The sequence below is a fragment of the Anoplophora glabripennis genome, unplaced genomic scaffold (assembly GCF_000390285.2).
Source record: "Anoplophora glabripennis isolate ALB-LARVAE unplaced genomic scaffold, Agla_2.0 scaffold5, whole genome shotgun sequence".
NCBI lineage: Eukaryota > Metazoa > Arthropoda > Insecta > Coleoptera > Cerambycidae > Anoplophora > Anoplophora glabripennis.
Window position 1 is genome coordinate 1,328,376 of NW_019416525.1, and position 21,408 is coordinate 1,349,783.

General features: G+C 31.7%; 3 protein-coding genes across 5 annotated transcripts in view; 1 reads left to right on the forward strand and 2 right to left on the reverse strand.

Moving 5' to 3' along the window:
- Positions 1 to 381, reverse strand: part of LOC108907426 (glucose-6-phosphate 1-dehydrogenase) — a 4,000-nt gene extending 3,619 nt beyond the window's left edge. The window contains exon 1 of the mRNA XM_018711095.1: positions 181 to 381. Within this exon, the coding sequence (XP_018566611.1) occupies positions 181 to 205 (25 nt within the window). The 5' untranslated portion in view covers positions 206 to 381. The remainder of the gene's footprint in view (positions 1 to 180) is intronic.
- Positions 382 to 1,883: 1,502 nt separating this feature from the next.
- Positions 1,884 to 4,049, forward strand: LOC108907350 (SHC-transforming protein 1). Of its 2 annotated transcripts, none has more exons than XM_018710995.1 (7): positions 1,884 to 2,244; positions 2,309 to 2,379; positions 2,445 to 2,679; positions 2,732 to 2,892; positions 2,947 to 3,221; positions 3,277 to 3,524; positions 3,581 to 4,049. In XM_018710995.1, exons 1-7 carry the CDS (start codon positions 2,158 to 2,160, stop codon positions 3,707 to 3,709), a joined length of 1,206 nt encoding a protein of 401 aa, XP_018566511.1. In that variant the 5' UTR covers positions 1,884 to 2,157; the 3' UTR covers positions 3,710 to 4,049. The 2 variants fall into 2 exon arrangements, with proteins under 2 accessions (XP_018566511.1, XP_018566512.1); XM_018710996.2 differs by having other exon boundaries at positions 2,950 to 3,221.
- Positions 4,050 to 4,151: 102 nt separating this feature from the next.
- On the reverse strand, positions 4,152 to 17,458 carry LOC108907451 (chromodomain-helicase-DNA-binding protein 1). 2 transcript variants are annotated; one of them, XM_018711135.2, is made up of 18 exons: positions 17,049 to 17,458; positions 16,631 to 16,807; positions 11,831 to 11,922; positions 11,305 to 11,500; positions 10,476 to 10,947; positions 9,783 to 10,112; positions 9,484 to 9,725; positions 9,318 to 9,431; positions 9,083 to 9,247; positions 8,882 to 9,024; positions 8,686 to 8,823; positions 7,663 to 8,629; positions 7,152 to 7,607; positions 5,994 to 7,099; positions 5,820 to 5,937; positions 5,619 to 5,758; positions 5,278 to 5,562; positions 4,152 to 4,749 (listed from the first exon to the last, which is right to left on the reverse strand). In XM_018711135.2, the coding sequence occupies exons 3-18, from the start codon at positions 11,920 to 11,922 to the stop codon at positions 4,554 to 4,556; spliced, it is 5,160 nt and encodes a 1,719-aa protein (XP_018566651.1). In that variant the 5' UTR covers positions 16,631 to 16,807; positions 17,049 to 17,458; the 3' UTR covers positions 4,152 to 4,553. The 2 variants fall into 2 exon arrangements, with proteins under 2 accessions (XP_018566651.1, XP_018566650.1); XM_018711134.2 differs by lacking the exons at positions 16,631 to 16,807; positions 17,049 to 17,458 and adding an exon at positions 13,134 to 13,558.
- Between the last annotated feature and the right edge of the window lie 3,950 nt (positions 17,459 to 21,408).

Genomic DNA, 21,408 nt, shown 5'->3' on the forward strand with positions numbered 1-21,408 from the left:
TATATATGTATTATTTAAAATATTCATTTGTAAAAAGTTGCACAACCTGTGTATTGCCTGTATAGTTACCTACCTCACCGCGATTTAGTCAAAAAGTGTACGCCAAATTTAATTTGTATAAGTTGCAAGTCAGAGAATACATAAAAAGCTTAAATTAACTAATAAATATTGCGTACTTACTTGGTTTCTGTTCGGAAATGCTCATTTTAATGGTTAATTATTGAATAAAATGCGATATTTAATAAGAAATTACCAGATACTAATGATAATATGCACTAAAAATTTCTTGATCTAAGATCTAGAGATTCAAGCATCACATTTCAAAAATGTAACAACTGACGGTGCAAAAAGGTTCAAATCATCAATTAAAGACAGGTAATCTATACGTCATCGAAATTGCACGTTGGAGAGAGATATGTATACATACGTAATGCTCATTTTGTTTCTAAATGTCATTTGGTGTGCAAAATTTTAAGAGGCGCTAAGGCTGACTGGCAAATTCTAATATATTTCAATTAATAAATGGTTTACGAATCTATAGGGAGAGCAAAATAATTATGCAACAGTTATCTAATCAGTGGCGTAGATTTTGCCTATATTTCTATAAAAGAAAAAATGTATGTACGATTACAAACTATGTACCTATTAAAAAAAAGACAAATAAATATATGTATATGCATTAATAAATTATCTCATTAATGACTGGTTCAAATACACATGAGTGAATAAGCCAGCTAGGAGGAAATACATTAAACAGCCTCAACCTTGCCTAATAATTAAATATAGGATATATCTAGGTAATTTCATGAGAATTATTTTCTCGTAATTAAAGGAAAACATTTTAAGGTCTAAGTTTTTTTAAAACGTACTTTTCTAAAGTAAGTATTTGTAATACAATAAGTATATTAAGAGGTATTCAATATTAAACGTGCTTATTAACCAATAGAAAATTTGTGAAATTTGATTTTTATTTTTTCCATTAATACTGAAGTTGTGATAATAGCAGTAATTTAAATCACACTGTATACGACACAAAAAATAAAAAATGTCTAAAAAAGTTGTACGAGAAATGTTCTGAAAACGTCGAAAATGGTAGTAGCCTTCTCTTATACTAGCAACATATAAGGACAACAGGTATTGAAATGTAATAATTCATTGGTCCCATACATGTAATGAAAAGGTACGTCTTTGTATTATCTGGGTTAATACCTATGTAATTCGTGTATATGTATGTTATTAAACAAGGAATGAGATTTGAAATAATTCTTTTGGAGTTAAGTTTAGCTTCACCCTCTCCCTCAGTATTGCCAACGTATTGTCCCAAAACGACATCTTTTAATTCCAGCACCTTAATGCTTTTCAGGACTTTTACTTTCTCATCTCTAATATCATCTGGTTGGCAAGTAGCAGGTTTCTCCATCGCAACAAGTGTTAGAATTTGCAGCAAATGGTTTTGCATAATATCACGTATAATCCCGAATTCATCNTTACATTGATTAAATATTAAATATCATTAAATAATAATTAATAATATTTAATTTAAAATAAGAAGATACGCCACTGAGTGGATTACCGAACTAAAAAGTAAGAAGTTTGTTATATCCCGACATCTATTGAACAAAGGTATAAATAAATCATATTTATAGCTATTTCCCAACGTTTTCTGTCATTATCAAAAATAATCTTGAATTATTATATATTTTAGAATATTTTTTGTTGTAGAAAGAGATGCAAATAATTCGAACTTAATTTTTCTTGTTTAACTCATACATAAGAGAGTGAGAGAAATAGAAAATTATGGCGTTCTCGTGATCACTGGTACCTAACGTTATGTTGTGTGCCCTATAGAGGCTCTGTGTTTTCTCTTTTTCCGTTGCTTGTTGCTTCATTCTGGAAGTTGACTTGTCATTTATTTAATAAAGTATAGATTATATTTTGTGGTATAGATTTTGTTTAAAGATTAGCCTTTAATGTGATAAAAAATCCACAGATACTCAGAAAAATATGACTCAGTTGCCATAGTACCCAAGTAATGTGATATATATTATGAAGAAACATAATTGACGGTTTAATTCCCCATAAATGTGTTAACATGATTAATAAACTTAACTAACAGGTGTATACACCCGTGTTAACAATTTTTGGAAATTGTCGAAAATGTCTGCATTTAACATTAAACCATCAAGTGGTTGGATTCATTCCGATAAACTCATTGCCAAACAGGGAGCGACATATGCTGTACGGGTAAGGTTAACAAGTCTCGATGAAATGCAAACAATAGTGTTCTGTTGTTATTACTATTTTATAGTATGTGGGATGTTTGGAAGTTAAAGTATCCATGAAAACGCTGGATTTTAAAACTAGATCGAATGTAGCAAAGTAAGTTGTAATAAAAAATATAAATTAATTCTCAATTATTCAATTACAACACTATTTTATTTTAGAGAATGCATTAATAGAGTATGTGAAACATCGAGACTAAAAACTGTGGATAAAAAGCGTAAAGTAGACAAGAAGGTACTAAAAGCAATTGCAGATACTCCAAATTTAAAATATGCCGGTACAAATGTTAACTTGAACGTCTCCAGTGTTAACTTGTCATTGACATCATTAGATACTAATCAAATTATCGCCACACATGAAATGCCTAGGATATCATTTGCATCAGGAGGAGATAGCGTAAGTTATAAATCATTTATAAAGGTTTTATTAATTTTTTAATATTCTTCAGGACACATTAGACTTCGTAGGGTACATAGCAAAAGATGCAAATGATTTAAGAGCATGTTATGTTTTGGAATGCGGTGGAGGTTTAGCAAAAGATGTAATCTCGACAATAGGGCAAGCATTTGAACTGAGATTTCAACAATTTACGAATAAGTCACCGATAGTGTGAGTAATATGCATTTTTTAAGTTTATGCTGGTACTTGCAATTGTTATTGTAGCAGTTTGGGGATAGCGATGGGTCATCCATCGACATCAACGGGAGGCGATGCTGATAAAGACTACTACAATGATTTACCTGGGAAAGTACCACCAGATGTGTGCGAGCCACCTCCAGTACCTCCGTTGCCATCTTCAGTACCACCTTTCACAACATTACCACCTGTACAGACCCCAAATTTAATAGATCTTAGTTCAGATATACTCGCGCACGATGGGCCTCATCATGATTATGTTAACGACAGTGTTGTGATCCCAAGGGATGTCTTTGATATGCGTAAGTATTTTTTAAACCGTTGTATAAGAAAATACACAGTCTATCTTATTTTTAGAGCCCTTCAACCAGCACACGTCTTTAACACCTGCTTATGGAAAAAGTGATAACGATCCGATCGCAGAGCTCGAAAATGAAATTTGGTTTCACGGTAGGATAAGTAGAGCTGAAGCGGAGAGCCTGTTACAGAAAGACGGAGATTTCCTAGTTCGAGAGTCGACAAATACCGTTGAACGTCAGTTTGTCCTTTCCGGAATGCAAGACAGTAATAAGAAACATTTGCTGCTTATTGACCCTGAAGGAGTGGTAAGTGTATTAGTATTTAATTTTCAATTTTTAAGTGGTTTTTTTTGTTGGTTTAGGTACGAACGAAGGATAGGATGTTTAATAGCGTCAGTCATCTCATTCAATTCCATTACGATAATGCTCTCCCTATAATCTCGGCTGAAAGTGCGTTAGTCTTGAGGAATAAGATACCAAGGAATATTTGAATGAATATCAGTTTTTGTATTACTCCATCCGTTACAGTGGATAAGGTGGTGATTATTCAGGAATTTTGCTTTAAATATGATACATTTTTCATGAAATATTAATCATTATCTTGCCCACAGAAATATTTATTTTCTATAGCGTTTAATAAATATATTTTGTGTATTAGTACAAGTACAAATTTTTTTGTTCTGTAAACTTTCGATTTCAAATGCTACAATTTTATGCTTGCTTCTCGCTTTGTTGATTTACACAAGTTGTAATTTTATTGACATGGAAGAGTAATTATATTTTAAATATGACTTCCAGACTATTAAAAATAATTAATTTTAGTTGTATACATGTACGTAATAAATTATATTGAAAAAATTATATTTATACCTTTCATTTAAAAAAAAGACAATTATGATGAAGGAAAAAGGGTAGGACATAAAACAATTAAGGTGAAAGAGGTGAAGGGTTTAATCGTCGAAAACAGTTGAAACAAATAATATCAAAACATATTTATCTATCTGTATGTACACCAATCATATACACTGTGTTGGTAGGCCTGCATATATATAATATATAGATATATATGAATGTCGACATAACACAGCCTCCTTTATAAACAATTAAAAATATACAATCAAAACAAATCAATATAAAACATTTGGTAATCAAAAAATGCAAAAATTCTGAAAAATTATTGAGAAAGACGACCGAAATCATTAAATTATAAATTACACTTTAAACTGGTTCTCAATAACTTCTCAAAAAAGGTTCCATGAGTACTATCTATAATACAAAAATGAGGTACATTTCAACATGTACAAATTAGTCATATTTTAAGTAAATATTTATAATTTATTGTTGACGACGGTCATATCTATAGTCTCTATCTGGAGGTCGCCAGTCACCAGCTGGAAACCGATCTCTATACTGCTCTGGTGGGTACATAGGCGGAACAAAGTTTGGAGGGTAGTACGGGTGGGGCCTTCCTCCGGATAAAATATCTCTCCGCTGGTACTGCTGCCTCCAATCCCCCTTGCCATCTGGAGATCTATAATTCATAATATACAGTTTATTCAAAAAGTTCCGGAACTAATTTTGTATAAAATTTACAACTAGCACTATCGTCCAACGGCCAAACTATGTAGTATCATCATTCCTGAGTTACCCACAGTTAAGATTTCAGTGGTGCAACTTCATTTACTGGCCAGCTGTGTCCGTTTGAAATAGATGTGTTTTTGTCGCCGAGTCCCAATTTTCATGATGGAGCAGCGTGGCGCAATCAAATTTTGTTTTGACGAGTGAAAACTTCACGCAATTTTGTTGAACAGGCAGACACACATGAAAAATTACAAAGTCGAAAATCAAAATGATGTTAATTTCTTTGTCCGATTCTCGCCCGGGACTATCCATAATGAATTTGAAGGGAGAACGTTTTAAAGAAAGAGTAGTACTCCAGGTCATTCCAGCAGCTGTACGAGCACAGCAAAAGAAGCATACAACTTTTGTGAATGAACGTTATATATAATTATTTTATTAAAAACTAAGTATTGTTTAAAAAAATTTATAAACGTATTACCTTTTATCAGGAGGTCTCGGGTAATCCCTTTCTCTATGGTAATTCGACGGTCGTTGGAAATCAAAGGGTCGTTTGTGGTCTACGGGGAATCTTTCTCTTTGTTGATTGCCAAGCCACCTATCATGGTCTATATGAGGATGCTGATCGTGCCTAAAGAGTTTTTGAGAACCTCCAGGTTTCCTATGCCGATTAAATCGAAAATCGCTTTCCTCCTCCGGAGTAGTTTCATCCCGTGTTCGTTTTCGTTCTTTTTCCTTTTCAGGGTATTTCTGCTTTCTTTCCTTCCTATCAATTATAAAAAAACTAATATGTTGGTTTCGTTTTATTGTATATGTACTTACTTTTCACCATGATGCTTTTTCGACTCTTCCTTCTCTGATTCGCCTTCATGTTTTCTTTTAACATGTTCTTTGTTACCATCTTTGTTGTTGTTGTCTTTAGAAACATGTTTAGATTTTTCTTTACTAGTTGACGCACCGTCCTAAAAAAAAAAAAGAAACGAGTTAAAAAACACCGAATTTTCCACTTTAAAGAGAACTTACATCTTTGTCTTTCTCTTTCTTTTCAGATTTTTCCGATTTCTTGCAAGCTTTTTTATACAATTTATACAACTTCTTTGCGTCATATTCAGTAAATTTCGAAACAAAGTACCACAAATTGCTGAAAAAAAAAAAAAAAAAATTATAAACATATTTATGGAAATTTAATCAACATACCTTCTCCATTCTTTAATTTTCTCAGGATCTGAATACTGATCAAGACAACTAGTAATTTGTTCTCCTATTTGTAAGAGACATTCTCTTGTATGTTGAACTTGCTCCGATTCTGAAAAAGACTGATCGGGATTGTCAAGAGCCTTCAAAGCTTTCTTTACAGGTCTCATTTTTTCCTTACACTCATTGAATATCGCAGGATCTAAATCTCCTAGTACGTTAAGAGCAATTGGTTCATTAGTTGAAAAATACATCGGCCCCGACACTTTCTTGTCTTTTTTCTTTTCCTTCTTTTTCTTCTTCTTCTCTGCATTACTTTTATTGCCGGCCTCTTCATCCTTTTCTTCTTTTTTAATCAGGGGTTTAATGATTTTCTTATTGACTACTGATGTACTGCTAAGTGTAGTATTACTATGTGTTGTCGACTCATCATTTGAACTGATATCATCTTCTACGATTTCTTTTGTTAAAGGTAATTTATCCCGTTCTTTTGGTTTTCTTTGTCTTTTTGGTTTCGGGACACCCTTCTTCTGATCTAACTGCTTCTTCAATATTCGGAGCAAGTATTCCGCCCTAGACTGTAGATGTTTCGCTTGAGGTTTTTTATCTTCATTTAATAATATTTTATCACCAATTCCCAGTGTCGGATCAAGTTTTATTTGTTCCCAAGATCCCAAACCATACGTATAAATACCTTTTAGTATTTTTGTGTCTTCCTCTGCTCCCCATTCTACATCAAAATGGGCAGTTTTAGTTTTACCGTCAAACATCCAACGACTTCGTTCTTCGGCATCTACAGGTAAGACTTCATCAAGAGGTTGTAACTCCTCTTCGCATGCCATCATAGTTTTTGCATTGACGGATACACCACCCAGTTTGAATGATGGACCCCTTAGTCTCTTCTTCCCCTTATTTTCATCTTGGTTATTGGACTCCGTGTTTTCTTTGGTTTGTTCATTCATGAATGCTCGGCACCTTTCTTGTAACAGTTCACCCAATTTTTTTAATTCTGAGAGTGGTTTTTCTTGCAGTTCAGCATCACAGGCTATATCTTCTAATCTCTTAAGTGGTGCACTGAACTTTTTATAGCTTTTGATGAACCGTCGAATCTAAAAATAAACCAATATTATTATAAAAACTAGTACCGAATTTATTAATCACCTCAGCATCACTGAAATTCTTAATTTTCTCCCTGTTACCAGCAGGTGGTCTTCCACGTTTTCTTGGTCGTTCATCATCGGTGTCTTCAGCTTCTCCACTGGACCCGCCGGATTCATCTCCATCTTTTTTCCTTTTTTTCCTCCCCTTACCATCTTCACCATCACTTTCTGATTGATTAATTTGTTGCAATGTTTTTCGACTCCTTGGTGGAAGATACAAATCTTCCATTTCTTTATTCCTTTCTTCTTCCTCTACTTTCTTCCTGAGTTTTTCTGGAATGATTTCATCCCAATCTTTACTTTCTTCATCCCCTGCATTATCTGTAGGCGAAGGTTCAGCATCTTCATCAAATGCCGCAAAACTTGCTACTTTGAAAGCAGAAAGAAGTTCATCACCAACCATAGCTGGGGCATCATCTCTCGTTTCAGCCCGCCGTAAAATTTCGTCAATATCACACTATAAAAACACAGATATAAATTCATTTTAACTTTTAAGTTTCTAGTGAACTTACATTTGGCTCCTCATCTTCGTCTTCGTCCTTGAATAATTCTTCAGCACCAAACTTCAATATAGCAGTGAGATCTTCTTTATTGAACGGATTATTATTGGAAGATCCCTTTTTATCCAAGACAGTTCTTCCAGTAGTGTCCATACGTTGGATAACCAAATGATCCAACACCATTTTTTGTTTGGCACGTTCCACAATTTCTTCTTCAACCGACCTTGCAGTAACTAATCTGTATATGTTCACTTGATTTTTCTGTCCAATTCTATGAGCCCTGGCCTGTGCTTGAAGATCGTTTTGCGGGTTCCAATCAGAGTCAAAAATAATAACGGTATCGGCAGTTGCTAAGTTAATGCCAAGGCCGCCAGCACGTGTCGATAGCAGGAAACAAAAATCTTGAGACCCATCTGCGTTGAAATGATCCAAAGCTTGTTTTCTAAGTTCACCTTTAATGCCACCATCTAGTCGTTGAAAAGGGAAATGTCGCAGTTGCAGATATTCTGCCAAGATATCCAACATTCTGACCATTTGTGAGAAAATCAAAACTCGATGGCCCGTCTCACGAAGCCTAATTAAAAGTTTGTCCAATAATACTAATTTTCCCGACCCACGCAACAACATTTGAAGGTGATCTTGTTGAGAATTCTGGTTTTCATATTCTGTCGGTTTTGTTAAAAAAGCGTGATTGCAGCACTTTTTAAGTTCAATTACAATATTTAGGAAAGTATTTGTTGAACCTTTAACACCTCTTCGAAGTGCATTGTAATTTTTTGTTAAAATCCATTTGTAGTACTGTTTTTGTATTGCAGTCATTTCCACTCGTAAAATTTGTTCAACTTTAGCAGGAAGGGACTTCTCCACATCTTTTTTTACTCTTCTCAGAATGAATGGTTCCAATTGTTTATGTAACTTTCCATAACCCTTTGTAGATGCATTTTCATGGTCTTTTTCGAATTCTTCCCAAGAGTTAAACCTAAGAAAATATTGATACATTATAAATTTAAAAAACTGTTTAAATTGTATTCATACTTTTGCGGCATTATGAAATGAAGTAGTGCCCATAACTCTTTGAGACTATTTTGTAAAGGTGTACCCGTAATTAGCAGCCTATGATTGGTGTCGAACTCCATCAAAGCCTTGTATAATAATGAATCATCATTTTTCAGGCTAAAAAATAGTAAAGTTTTAACAATAATCGTTACATTGAAAAAACTATTAATATTACCGATGTGCTTCGTCGACTAATAGAACCGCCCAACTTAGACTGCCTAGAAAAGCCTTATCTTTAAGCACGATTTCATACGTAGTGAGAATAGCACTAAATTTCAGTCTTTTCGAGCCTTCGTAACACCACTCGTACTGACGAATCTAAAAATTTTAAATCTTAATATGCAATCTTATATAAAAAAAAGAAAATATGTATTACTGTGTCTCTCGACTGGACATCTCCTATGTAAGTGACAAAATTCATATCGGGTGCCCACTGTGCGAATTCGCGCTGCCATGAAGTCATTGTTGAAAGGGGCACTACACACAGGAACGGTCCTCGTAAATGGTGCGTGTTGAAGAGATAGTACAGAAAGCATATTGTCTGAACAAAAAATAGTATCCATTAAAAATCTAAAAAATCAATTTTATATTTACCTGGAATTATTTATTACCTGTATCGTTTTACCAAGACCCATTTCATCAGCTAAGATTACCGAGTTCTCTTTTGTCCATGAATGAATCATCCAGTTTAAACCATGGATTTGGTAGTCCCTCAGAACTAAATTCTAAAATTTTTTTTATTAGAGACATCAGCTACAGTTTCACTAAAACCCTTACATTATCACGACCAGTCATATATTCAGGCTGAGTTTTGACTTCATGAAACTTAGGTCGGCATTTCAAGACTTTACAGTGCTTCGTTGGTGTCTTTGACGAGGACTCCCTATCTTCAAATTCTTTTATTTTATGAGGCCACTTCCTCTGTATCAAGGCGGAGTCTTCCCATGTTGAATCGGCATATGGAAGACTCTCCCATTTAATAAAATAATCGGTGCCACCATCAGGTTTATCATATTTGGCTGCAATAATATTCGAATTGTAATCATTGATACCCAAAGATAATATGAAACCCCTACCTATTATCCTTTCAACGTCATTGTAGCTTTTCAAAAGATCTTGTGATAACTCAAGTTGGCATTCGTAATATTCTACATCTTCCGGCGTGGAATACTTTAACCACTGTTGAATTTCAACTTCTTTTTTAATGTAATTCTCCAATTTTTTTAAACCTTTGACTTTTTGTTCTCGAAGAGAAATGTCGGATTCCCAAGTATTATGAATATGGGCCCAGTCTTTCCATTTGATGAAGTACTGATCCTCGGTGCTTTCCATATCATTTGAATCAACACCTTCATTAGGGTCACCATTTTCTTCTATGTAATAGATTGTTGTAATATTACCCGTAACTGTAACCAATTTATGCATATAAGCAAGTTTCCATTACATCTAATAGATTGTGGACAACTACCATCAATAACGCTATTATAAAAAAAAATAATAATAATTTGGGACAAGTTTTTGAAGAATCTAATTTTTAATCTATAAAAACAATCAAGTATATTCTCAAAAAATATTCAAGCTACTAAACTTCTAAATTTATTTTTGATATATTTATAAAAATAACACTGAAAGTTTTCTAAATAAGTACCTTTATATAGAAAAATACTGTCCCTTTTTCAGTTTCCAATAAAAATTTGGTAATATAATTTTACAGCACGGTACGTTTTAAAATTATCCCACTTGATAAATGATAGAGCTAAAATATTCACCTCCTTTTTTGCCTCTTCTTTGTGCTAGAATCCTTTCTATAGTTTCACACTTTTCTTCAGGCACTGTCTCGACTGGTTCATTATTATCAACTTCTAGCAGATCTTCAGAATCAGTTTTTTCGTCTTCACTTTCTTCTTTGTAACTGACGGTAGCAGCTGATCTTCTAGATACAGCTCGTCGACTGTCCTCATCTGTGTCTTCATCGCTACTTTCTTCTTCAGAACTATATTTATTTCTGGTCTTTTTCACAGGTTTCTTCTTTATCACAGTAGCACGTGACCTTGCCCCCACCCTTTTGCTCGGTGGGGGCTTTCCTCGTAGTTCATTATCCGATTCCGAGGAACTTGCATCATTGTACTTCCATTCGTCATTTTTCTTATTTTTCTCACTATCTTTATTTTGCAGTCTTTGTGGTTCTTTTCTTGGTCGAGCTGACCTACGAATGCTATAGTCGTCTGGGCTTTTTTCCAGCTAATAGAAAAGTAATCACCATGAATATCTGATTTTCAATAGAGCAAGAATGTCGGCCAGTACATTGAAATTTTTTTTACATAGCTGACAAGTGCTCAAAGATGCAGGAAAAATAATACACAATAAGTAATATACTAATTTTTTCCAAGTATAATATATATCTCAAAAAATGTATACTATAAAACTACATTTTACGCAAACACATTCTATATTTGCGAAACTATATACAATTTTGGTTCAATATATATATAAAATTATAAAATCTACACAAAAAATTAAATGATTTAACTTTTTATGAAAGTTTTATGAACAATACCGTTTCATACGGTTATGAAAATATCAAAATTTATTACTTACCTCCTTTGATGAGTCAGACAACCTTTTAGGTTTGGAATCTGGCGACGTATTTGGACTACTTGGATTTGAGAAATTTGTGTCTTGACTGTCTTCGTTTTTTAATTCCTCATTTTCTTCATTTCCGGAACCATTTTCTACATTTTCCTGTTCTGCACCACTTTCAGAGCCAGAACCTGATGATGAGGAACCTGAACCACTGGACGAAGAAAGAAAACATTTACCTTCTATGTTTTCTCAGATGGTAAGACAAAAACTAAGGTGTATATATACATCTGTGATATACATATGTAAATAAGAGTGTACGAAAACACTTAAACTGATTAAAGTTAATGCTTTTTTAATAAGGCAAATTAAAAAAAAAAATTATGTCCATGTTTTTCAACCTTAACTTTGCATTGAACATTTTCGTAAAATGTAATTTCTTCTTAAAAATATAATTTTGAAAAAATATTTATTTCTTAAAAAATTAGAACATGTTTATGGATATATATTAAATGCAAGCACACAAAAATAAAAAATTACCTACCTTTCGGAACCTGAATTGTTGGATGACGATTCGCTTTTAGTCTCATTGTCTGATCCTGAGGCCGAATTTTCAGTATCTGATCCTTCTCCCATCTATAAGATCCATTACAAGTCGTTTATATTCAAGTAGTATAAATAATTGTGTGACTAATTTGTATTTACTTTGACTTACAACCATGAGGCATAAAATTTAGTAATGAATGAATATATTTTCAAATATCTTTAGTAAAATCAAGGAAAAAGTAGTTTGATTACCTTTTTAATACAATTTAAAACTTTGTAATACAAGTTTCAACACTCTCCATGAGAAACAATGTTTACTTTAATATATCATATATAAAGTATCGTCCCAAATAGGGGTTGTTTTAAGTTTAAATCACATTATACTATCAGAATCTGAAAGGTTGTATGACAAAGAACAGATTTCTGTGTTCCTTTTAACAATTACAAAAACACAAATGCGATTTGTTAATACATCTTTATTTATGTTTTGTATTTATACCTGTAGTTTTGAGGTTAGGGGGTAGAAAAGTTATAAATTGATGTCTTTTTGAGACAAATGTACCTGAAAAGTTGTATTAGTATTAAAGTTTTATGAAACTGGGACTGATTTATTACTTGAAATAGGTTTGAAACGATTAATTTTAAGACAAAAATTGCGAGGGGGTTGGGTGGGTCAATTAATGACTGACTTCTAGTGGTTTGTTTAACACAGTCTATATATTTATTTAAGAAGGCATATAAAGATTTGTGTAGAATATATGCAATTCTTTGTCTGTTAGAGACCTTGTATGTTACAAAAAAAGTTACCCCATAAGTAAACCCATCATTAAAAATGTAAAATTTGTGTAAAAAACAGCAGGGTGTGTTTGAAAGCTTCTAATGCTCCTACACCTAAATATTTGGACAGAAAACAAATAATACTGTATAAAAAATGATGATCTTGTTGTTAGAGAGGTGTACGGAAAGATCTATCGCTGTGAACATCAAACTTTGGCTCAAAATTGCTAAAAAGGGTCCATCTCAAAAATCCAGAATTTTAGGCTTACTAGGTGTATAAAACCCTTAAGAATGCAAATCTATCGAGAAAACGGTGGAACACACCTGGCCAAGGGGTAAAATTGCTGAAAAACCACTTGTAAACAAAAATATTTAAGGAAAAAGTGAAGAATATGTTACAAGTCATGGAACCACGCCCTTGGGTTCACATTGAAATATCAATTAAAGGACACCACAGATTATAATAAAAAACAATTGTAGCCACAGAAAAGCCCTTAAATTAATATTTTAAGGGATGAACTTACCTCAGGCATTTTACAGCTAGTTTTTCTAAAATTTCACACGTTTATGGAGAACTATCACCTTCAAATAAATTTAATAATATAGAAAAAACATCCCCCAACGTTATCATAACGTTATAATGGCAATATATTTAATAGAAATCAAATAAATTAAAGTTTTTCCATCAATTACCAAACAACAGCACGAAGAGTCGCCATTTTGTACTGTACACGGACAAACGAAATTTAAAACCTTCAAATTTAAATAAAAACTAAAACCTAAACAGTTTTTTGTACACTTCTCTTTAAAACACACCGTTTTAGGTTATATTATCACAATTTTCCACTAGATAGGGTGAAGTTAGTTAATATCGATGCTTCTTATCAACGAACGTAAATGTTGATTGCAGCCATCTTTGAATTTGTGACTACATCGACAGCGTAGCTGACTGCGCGGATCGCCAACGAGCTATTTCGTACGTAACACAAAGCAGGGAGAGGAATTTAAATGACTCTGTGACGTCATGCAACTGAATCTTTTGCTAACGTAGCATAAAGGTGATATTCGTAAATTTTGGTTTACTTGATAAAGGAGAGCAATGTTAAAACATTATCCAATCGAAAAATTGCTAGAATGGATTTCCGTTTCCGAAAGTTGCACCCGCATTTCAAATACAATTCTCATTTTAAATAAGAAATATTTTCGTTCAGGTAGCCATGTTTATAATAATATGAGAATATTTTGTTAATTTATTAAAATAAAATTTTTCATAAAATTTACTCAATTATTGCGTTTAAATGTTAAAAACGTCATATCAAAAACAAATTTTCTAATATTTTAAATCAAAACATAATAATTGATCCATTTGCAAAGAAAAAAATAATTCTTTACAGTCCTTTTTTATTTAAAGGAATATTTATGCCAAACTAGAAAAGAAAAAAATAACCCCTTGTGCCAAAAGAATGGCAAGACCGATTTTATGAATTTAGTTTTACCTAATCAGAATATCTCACAGTAAAGCTAGATTTCACTGTAACTCATATGTAGTTGACATCTACAAAACATTTTCAGTTCGGCAATGTTCTTTTAGTCAAAATTTTAGTTCAATAGATTCCACCAATGTATCATCAATGGTTTGTTTAAAAGAGTCTAATCTCTAAATATTTCTACAAGATCCATCACACCAAACTCAAAACAGTAAATATTTAAAAAAATAATAAAGTTTTGATAAAGAAAACTGAACAAATTTTCAAAACGTCAACTTGTTATGTGTTACATGTATAGTGAAATGCTCTAGATATTTCTGTTTAGGGAAAATGAAGTTTAGAATCAACAACTTCTTTTGACAAAAAGGGTATTTATTTAAAAATTCCTTTTTGCTGTCAGTGTGGCAAAAATACTCGGTTAAATAAAAGACAAAAAAAATATGTAAATATAGGGTGTTCCTAAATAAGTGTCGCAACGGAAAACTGTAAATTCCTCTTGAAAAGAGAAACTTTTTTTCCTCTTCCATTTTTCTCTCCGGTCTTACACCGGGGATACACGGTGTCAAAACTTTTTTTCAGATTTTTGCCGATGTCAGGAACCGTTTGAACTACAGCACTGAGCTTTTGTACACACATGACCACTATTAATAGCTACTTATTGCAAATGTTAAATTTAGTTAAAATTGTTAATTATTACTATCTATCTTTTGAATTACAAAAGTTCGAACGTTAGCAAAATATTTGTTTTTATTCATAAAAACTCATTTTTCTTGAAACCGGTTGACTTTAGAGCAATGAACCAAGAGAACTCTTTTTGTATAAAATTCATTGGCGCTTCGGAATTTGCTGTCAAATGTCAATTTTTCCAGTGGCGTAAAAGTTAGGGGGGAAAAACCCTTACGATACCTTAAAATCTCCACCACTGGCACGTTCAATGAATTCGAGAAAGGTGCGAAAAAGTAGCTATTAATAGTGGTAATGCGTGTACAAAAACTCAGTCCTATAGTTCAAACAGTTCCTAAGATATTGGCAAAAAATTAAAAAAAAAATGAAAGTTTTGACACCGTGTATCTCGAAAACGAAAGCCCGGAGAGAAAAATGGAAGAGGAAAATAATGTATCTTTTTTCAAGAGGAATTTACAGTGTTCCATTGCGACACTTATTTAGGAACACCCTGTATATCACGAATGATAGACATTATCTTAACGCAACAAATTATTTGTATTGTATTTATATTTTTTGTAAAGTTCGAAGTATATCAGTGCTGCTGGTATAAAACAGTAATGCCAGTTTGTATTAATAAAAACTATTATTTTTACTATGTATTTAAATATGGATTATTTAAAAAATGCATGTTTACGTTATATAATTCATATGCTAGATTTAAAAAAATTTTCAAGCTGTTAATATTTTGCTGCGCATAAATTGATTAAATACAATAAAAATTATTTACTTTGCACATATATATTAAAATACTAGGCACTTAATTATATAAGCCATTTTTATCCTTTAATATTGTAAATCAAATTTCATTTTTTTCTCTCATAAAATTATTCATCTAAAAATTCTGAAAACAATTGGTTACAATATCTGTTAATGATATGACAATGTCTCAATTTAATTCAATTTTGTATTTATATATCATTTTTCTTTTTTTTATTACATATTGTGTTCCCACCCATTCAGTAATTGGATATTTTATGTTAAATGGTGTATTAAATAAATAAATAAATAACAAAAAATAAATCGTTTGATAACATTGGTAAGTGATTTATTGTTGTATATTACGCAATTTTGTTGCTACAATTTGTTCTATATTTCTTTAAAATACAAAAAAAAATTAAAGAAAAATATCTATGTTAAGTTGTTACTCCTACTTGACAGTTAATAAAAGTCAACTGCCAAATTAAACATTAAAAAATGACATAATATTACTAAGTTCATCATAATGGCTCAACAGACACAATGCTTTAAAAGTGTTAAGCTAATTCAAATGTATTAAAAAAAATTATCCTAAAAAACTTATCAGATGAGATCAAGCAAAGTTCTTCGATACCAAAAATCTAAGTATGCTAAAGATATCTAACTTCATAGGCAAAACTCTGTGGGTTACATGCCCCGATTAGCATTGAATTATACCCGCAATACCTAGTAAACAACCAGTAATAAACAATTATCTAAATATATTAAATTAGTAGCTGTTTACTAGATATTGTTAGTTATAATTCAATGCTGTCGCAGTACAGCATACAACCCGCAGCGTCTTGGTTAGATATATCTCTACATACCTAGGTTTTTGATATCAAAGAACATTATTTGCCTTCGTTGATGAAGGCATGATGCTTTGTGTCTCTTTATTATAAAAAAAATTACGCATAAGTTAACGTTATATAGCAAGCAGTCTGGTGATATGTAACTCTGGACTTTGCCAACGTCATGTGTATATTTTTTTTGTAATTTTATTACTGTAATTACTAAATATAAGTATCCTATCTTTACTCATAAAGTATGTTGGGAAAAATGGTTATACTTACAGATTAAGTATGTCAAAGGAGTATCTTCCTGTGGACCTTCACCAAATTTCCTTGGGGCCACGCCCGAAACTTATCAATTGTCATTTCATGATTGCAGCAGAACAAATGCTCCTCTTCGAAGCTCGCTCCAGGTCCAGTCAAGCCATTTGAACTGCACCACGCCTAATCGAGAGGAATCTGTAAAAAATAAAATACTAGTATAAGTACGAGTAATTAAGCGATAATACCATGGCTTGAGGTAATTACCCATTAATAGAACATGTAAACAAAACATTCATTTCTAGGTAAAAGATTGAGGCCCTTTTTGCCACAGAATTATTATAAACATATATAAACAGAATTGCACAACAAAATGGAAGCTTGCTGACATACTTTTACCTTTAAATGAAAAATATAAATATATAACTATGATACTCACCTTATAAGCCTTTTTTTTGTCGTATATATTGTAGAACGCATTATGTTCGCCATTGCCAGCTAGAGGTTGAAATAAGAGCTCTCCACTAAGGAACACTTTTGTCACACCCATAAAATTATCCATTTCGCTGATGCGATTTGTAATAAAAAAATATATACATTATAGAATTTAATAGTGATAGTCTTCAAACAATTTTGTACACTTTTTTTAGTGCAATCCAAAGAAAATTTTGTAGTCTCGTACACACCCAGTCGTGTTACTATTTAGTCGAACAAAAACATATTTTTGTCCACAACGACGCAGTGTTCCCACCATTTGTACGATGGAAAGGGTATTTGTTGTCCATGTACATTTTATCATTTTATATAACTTCAAATGCCACTACAACTACGTTAAAACCAACAATTTTATTACTGCAAATAATATGACATATTTTTATCTCTTACATGTTAGAAAAATAGGTATATTGTATATTATTCTATTCTCGATAATTGTTGACGTCATCAACACGTTTCATATTTTGACCAATCACAGAGCTCAGACAATTTAAGAGAACGTAGTTTATTTTAAGTGGCGACCTCTTATTTTTTTTGGAAATATTAACACGAAAACGGAAGGCAGCTCAAAAAATATATTAAAATACATAGGTAATTAGTTTTAGTTTGAATTTGTTCTAAAATGTCAAATGTTATTTTTTGTTTTGCCTTTTTAGGATGAATAAATAATTTTTGTGTATCTACTTAGATAACGGTTTTTGTATATCTATATTCGTCCATACAATTCCTATATCATATTTACCTAGCATAGTATTTATCAACATATCCTATTTTTAATCTGAATTTATGATTAAAAAACATAGGTAGGTATCCCTGTGAGGAAGACACAGTCGGCTAAGCTAATTTGGATATCTTATGTTGGCAGTACCGAATTCTTACTTCGTTTGTTTCTTGAATTTCAAAGATTATCTAAGTAAACATAAAATATTTTGTGTTGAGTGAGTGCTAATATTTGCAGAAAACTGGTTCCTGTTGAAAAACAAGAAGGGATGTGGTAAGCCTTTTTCATTTTTAAATTATAATTTTGGCGCTGCAGCCCCAAAGTCCAGATTTTCTCTCCAGTTTTTGTGCTTCTGTCTAGTTTTAGGTACTTATATCTTCAATACTGAACCACTGTTTTAGTTTATTAAATTTATTAGTTAAAAAAATGGTTCATGCTCGTTTCTACTAACTGTTTTATATATTTTTTAATGCTAGGTAAATAATGACTTAAGTACGCTAAATAGCCCTTCCAAGGCATTAATGATAAAACAATTTAATATTTGCCCTGTTGCAAGCGTCTTTCGTTTCCCACTTACAAGCCGAAACCTACGCTTGTAAGAAAATATAGGAAAAAATATACCTGCCTACTCACTAGAAATTATAATAATTTAAAAGTTCATATATTGAAAATAAAGTTCTTATTTGTATTCCTGTATTTATACAAAATATTTTATATCTATCTTTCTACTCAAGTATAGGTTTTTGTATATCTATATTCGTCCATACAATTCCTATATCCTATTTACCTAGCATAGTATTTATCAACATATCCTATTTTTAATCTGAATTTAAGATTAAAAAACATAGGTAGGTATCCCTGTGAGGAAGACACAGTAGGCTAAGCTAATTTGGATATCTTATGTTGGCAGTACCGAATTCTTACTTCGTTTGTTTCTTGAATTTCAAAGATTATCTAAGTAAACATAAAATATTTTGTGTTGAGTGTGTGCTAATATTTGCAGAAAACTGGTTCCTGTTGAAAAACAAGAAGGAATGTGGTAAGCCTTTTTCATTTTTAAATTATAATTTTGGCGCTGCAGCCCCAAAGTCCAGATTTTCTCTCCAGTTTTTGTGCTTCTGTCTAGGTACTTATATCTTCAATGCTGAACTATCATTTTAGTTTATTAAATTTATTAGTTTAAAAAAATGATTCATGCTCGTTTCCACCAACTGTTTTAGATATTTCTTAATGCTAGGGAAATAATGACTTAAGTACGCTAAATAGCCCTTCCAGGGCATTCATAAGAAAACAATTTAAAATTTGCCCTGTTGCAAGCGTCTTTCGTTTCCCACTTACGAATTTTTATTGTTGGAGATCTTATTCGTTCCATAACTAAGCAATTTTTTTCTTTGCCTAATTGAAAATTGGTGGAAATGGCCATCATTCACGTAATAGGTACTATATAACCATTTCCATTTTTTGTCTTCCCTGGGTTTATGGTTGTTTAGCGTACAAGCCGAAACCTGCATGTACGCTTATAAGAAAATATAGGAAAAAAATATACCTGCCTACTCACTAGATATAATAATTTAAAAATTCATATAATTATGTTGAAAATACAGTTCTTATTTGTATTCGTGTATTTATACAAAATATTATATTATTTTTAAAATTAGGTAGTTGGAAGAATAACTATTTTGAACTATTTTGTTCCTTTCCAGTTCACAGTTGAGTTAACGTTTTCAATACTAAAATGTTTTTTCGTAAAAAATTAATGTTGTTTATATGATTTTCTTGCCATTATAATCCAGTTAGCCATTGTTTCCAGTTTTTGTCATAATATAAGATTTAAAAAAACCTTTAAGGCCACTGTAGCCTAGTTTCGTAGTTTTAAGATGGCAGTACAGAATTTTTAACTTTCCTTTTTATTTGCATTTCAATATTTTCTTTATTGTGAGTGTTAATATTTATTAAACGAAGAAAATAAATTCCTACTGGTGTACTAAAGGATAAATCAGGTGTAAATCTAGGGTTAAATTATGGTTTTGACTTTAATCACGGTAGGTATATATGTCTCCAATCCCAAAATCCAGACTTTATTTCTAGTTTCTTTTTTAACTTTATACTGATTATGTTATATTATAAACATGTAAAAAATATGTTAATTTTATTTTTATACTATTTGCCAGTAAATATGCAGTATTTAAATTCACCTTAGCATAAAAATATACTTCAGTAGGTTAATTTTGAAGTTTTAAATTGGCAATACTTGATTTTTAACTATTCTTTTCTTTCTTAATTTTCCAAGATTATGCTAGCATTATTTTTTGACATAAAACGTATTTGTGTGTGACCGAATGAATGCTAACATTTGTTGAAGGTAGAAAATGTTCGTTGTAAACGAAAGTGTTTTTGGTAAGTTTTTTTTTAAATTATTGTTTTGACGCTACGACAGCAACTCCAAAATCCAGGTTTAATTTCCAGTGATATATGTAATACCTTATTGTGTCGAATTTTATTTATAACAGTTTTAGTACCTAGTTAGGTTTCAATTATGTACCTTCTTACTAATTACACCAGGAAAATTAGCGAAAATAAAAGAGAAACTCGAAAAAAGTCCTATCCGCTAGATTATTGTAAAATTGTCTAAAGGAACATAATACAAGACATCTTTTGTCTCGTGAGTCAAAAACTTTTATTAGCTAACTTTTCTATTTAAACAAATAAGTGAGGAAAACAGTTTTTTCACTTTGCAGGGAAAACCATTAATTTTAGCGAAAAGTGACTCCCAGACAGCTTATAGGGAGTAAAATTATCTACAAAATGAGACTGGTTAAATTAAAATCGGTTAATAAACAAAAAAGTTATTGCAAAAAGACAAGAAAAGTGCACATTTTTTCATTTGTTTATAACTATCGCATTTATTGTTAAAATTTTATAAAACCTATGACAAGTTGAGGGTTTTGTCATACTTTAAAAGTGTGCCAAAAGTGGGCGCTGTAGGTGCAATAGTTTTCGCACAATTCTATTTGTTTATAGCGGAGGCTCCAAAAGTCATGAACTTTAAGTCTCTGTACAGACGTTAATTTTCAATCAAACATGATTCTGAAAGCGTCATTGTAATCTTAAAGACGCAATTAAGCGACCTATTAAAAAATATCACCGTTTTTTTGACATTAACATTCTCAAATTGTGCATTAAAAAACCGTGCGTTTTTCGCTTATAAACAATTTGAATAACATTGTTGCTATTTATGCTATCTCACCGAAAATGGATGCAATGGATAGCTGGCAAAAAAATACAGTTTTAAAATTAAAAAAAGTACCCTCTACGATCAACAGGAGCCAAGATAAGAATTTTTTTAAAAATAATCGTAGTGTTTTCCTCACTTATTTGTTTAAATAGAAAAGTTAGCTAATAAAAGTTTTTGACTCACGAGGCGAGAGATGTCTTGTATTATGTTCCTTTAGACAATTTTACAATAATCTAGCGGATAGGACTTTTTTCGAAAAATTTAATTTGCTTGGTCTATAATACGCTGAAGATCTCATTATACTTTTTAAAGTTTTAAATATAAAGTAAAAATTTTCAAAATAATGTA

What these genes read in the sequence shown, in the direction of transcription:
- LOC108907451 (XM_018711134.2), bottom strand. An exon ending in AACAATTCAGGTTCCGAAAG is followed by an intron (nt 11,501 to 11,830) that starts GTAGGTAATTTT and finishes TTCTTCGTCCAG; the next exon opens with TGGTTCAGGTTCCTCATCAT. An exon ending in GTCTTGGTAAAACGATACAG is followed by an intron (nt 9,248 to 9,317) that starts GTAATAAATAAT and finishes TTTTTTGTTCAG; the next exon opens with ACAATATGCTTTCTGTACTA.
- LOC108907350 (XM_018710995.1), top strand. Translation starts at nt 2,158, where the DNA reads ATGTCTGCATTTAACATTAAACCATCAAGTGGTTGGATTCATTCCGAT. An exon ending in GAGCGACATATGCTGTACGG is followed by an intron (nt 2,245 to 2,308) that starts GTAAGGTTAACA and finishes ACTATTTTATAG; the next exon opens with TATGTGGGATGTTTGGAAGT. An exon ending in AAGGGATGTCTTTGATATGC is followed by an intron (nt 3,222 to 3,276) that starts GTAAGTATTTTT and finishes TCTTATTTTTAG; the next exon opens with AGCCCTTCAACCAGCACACG.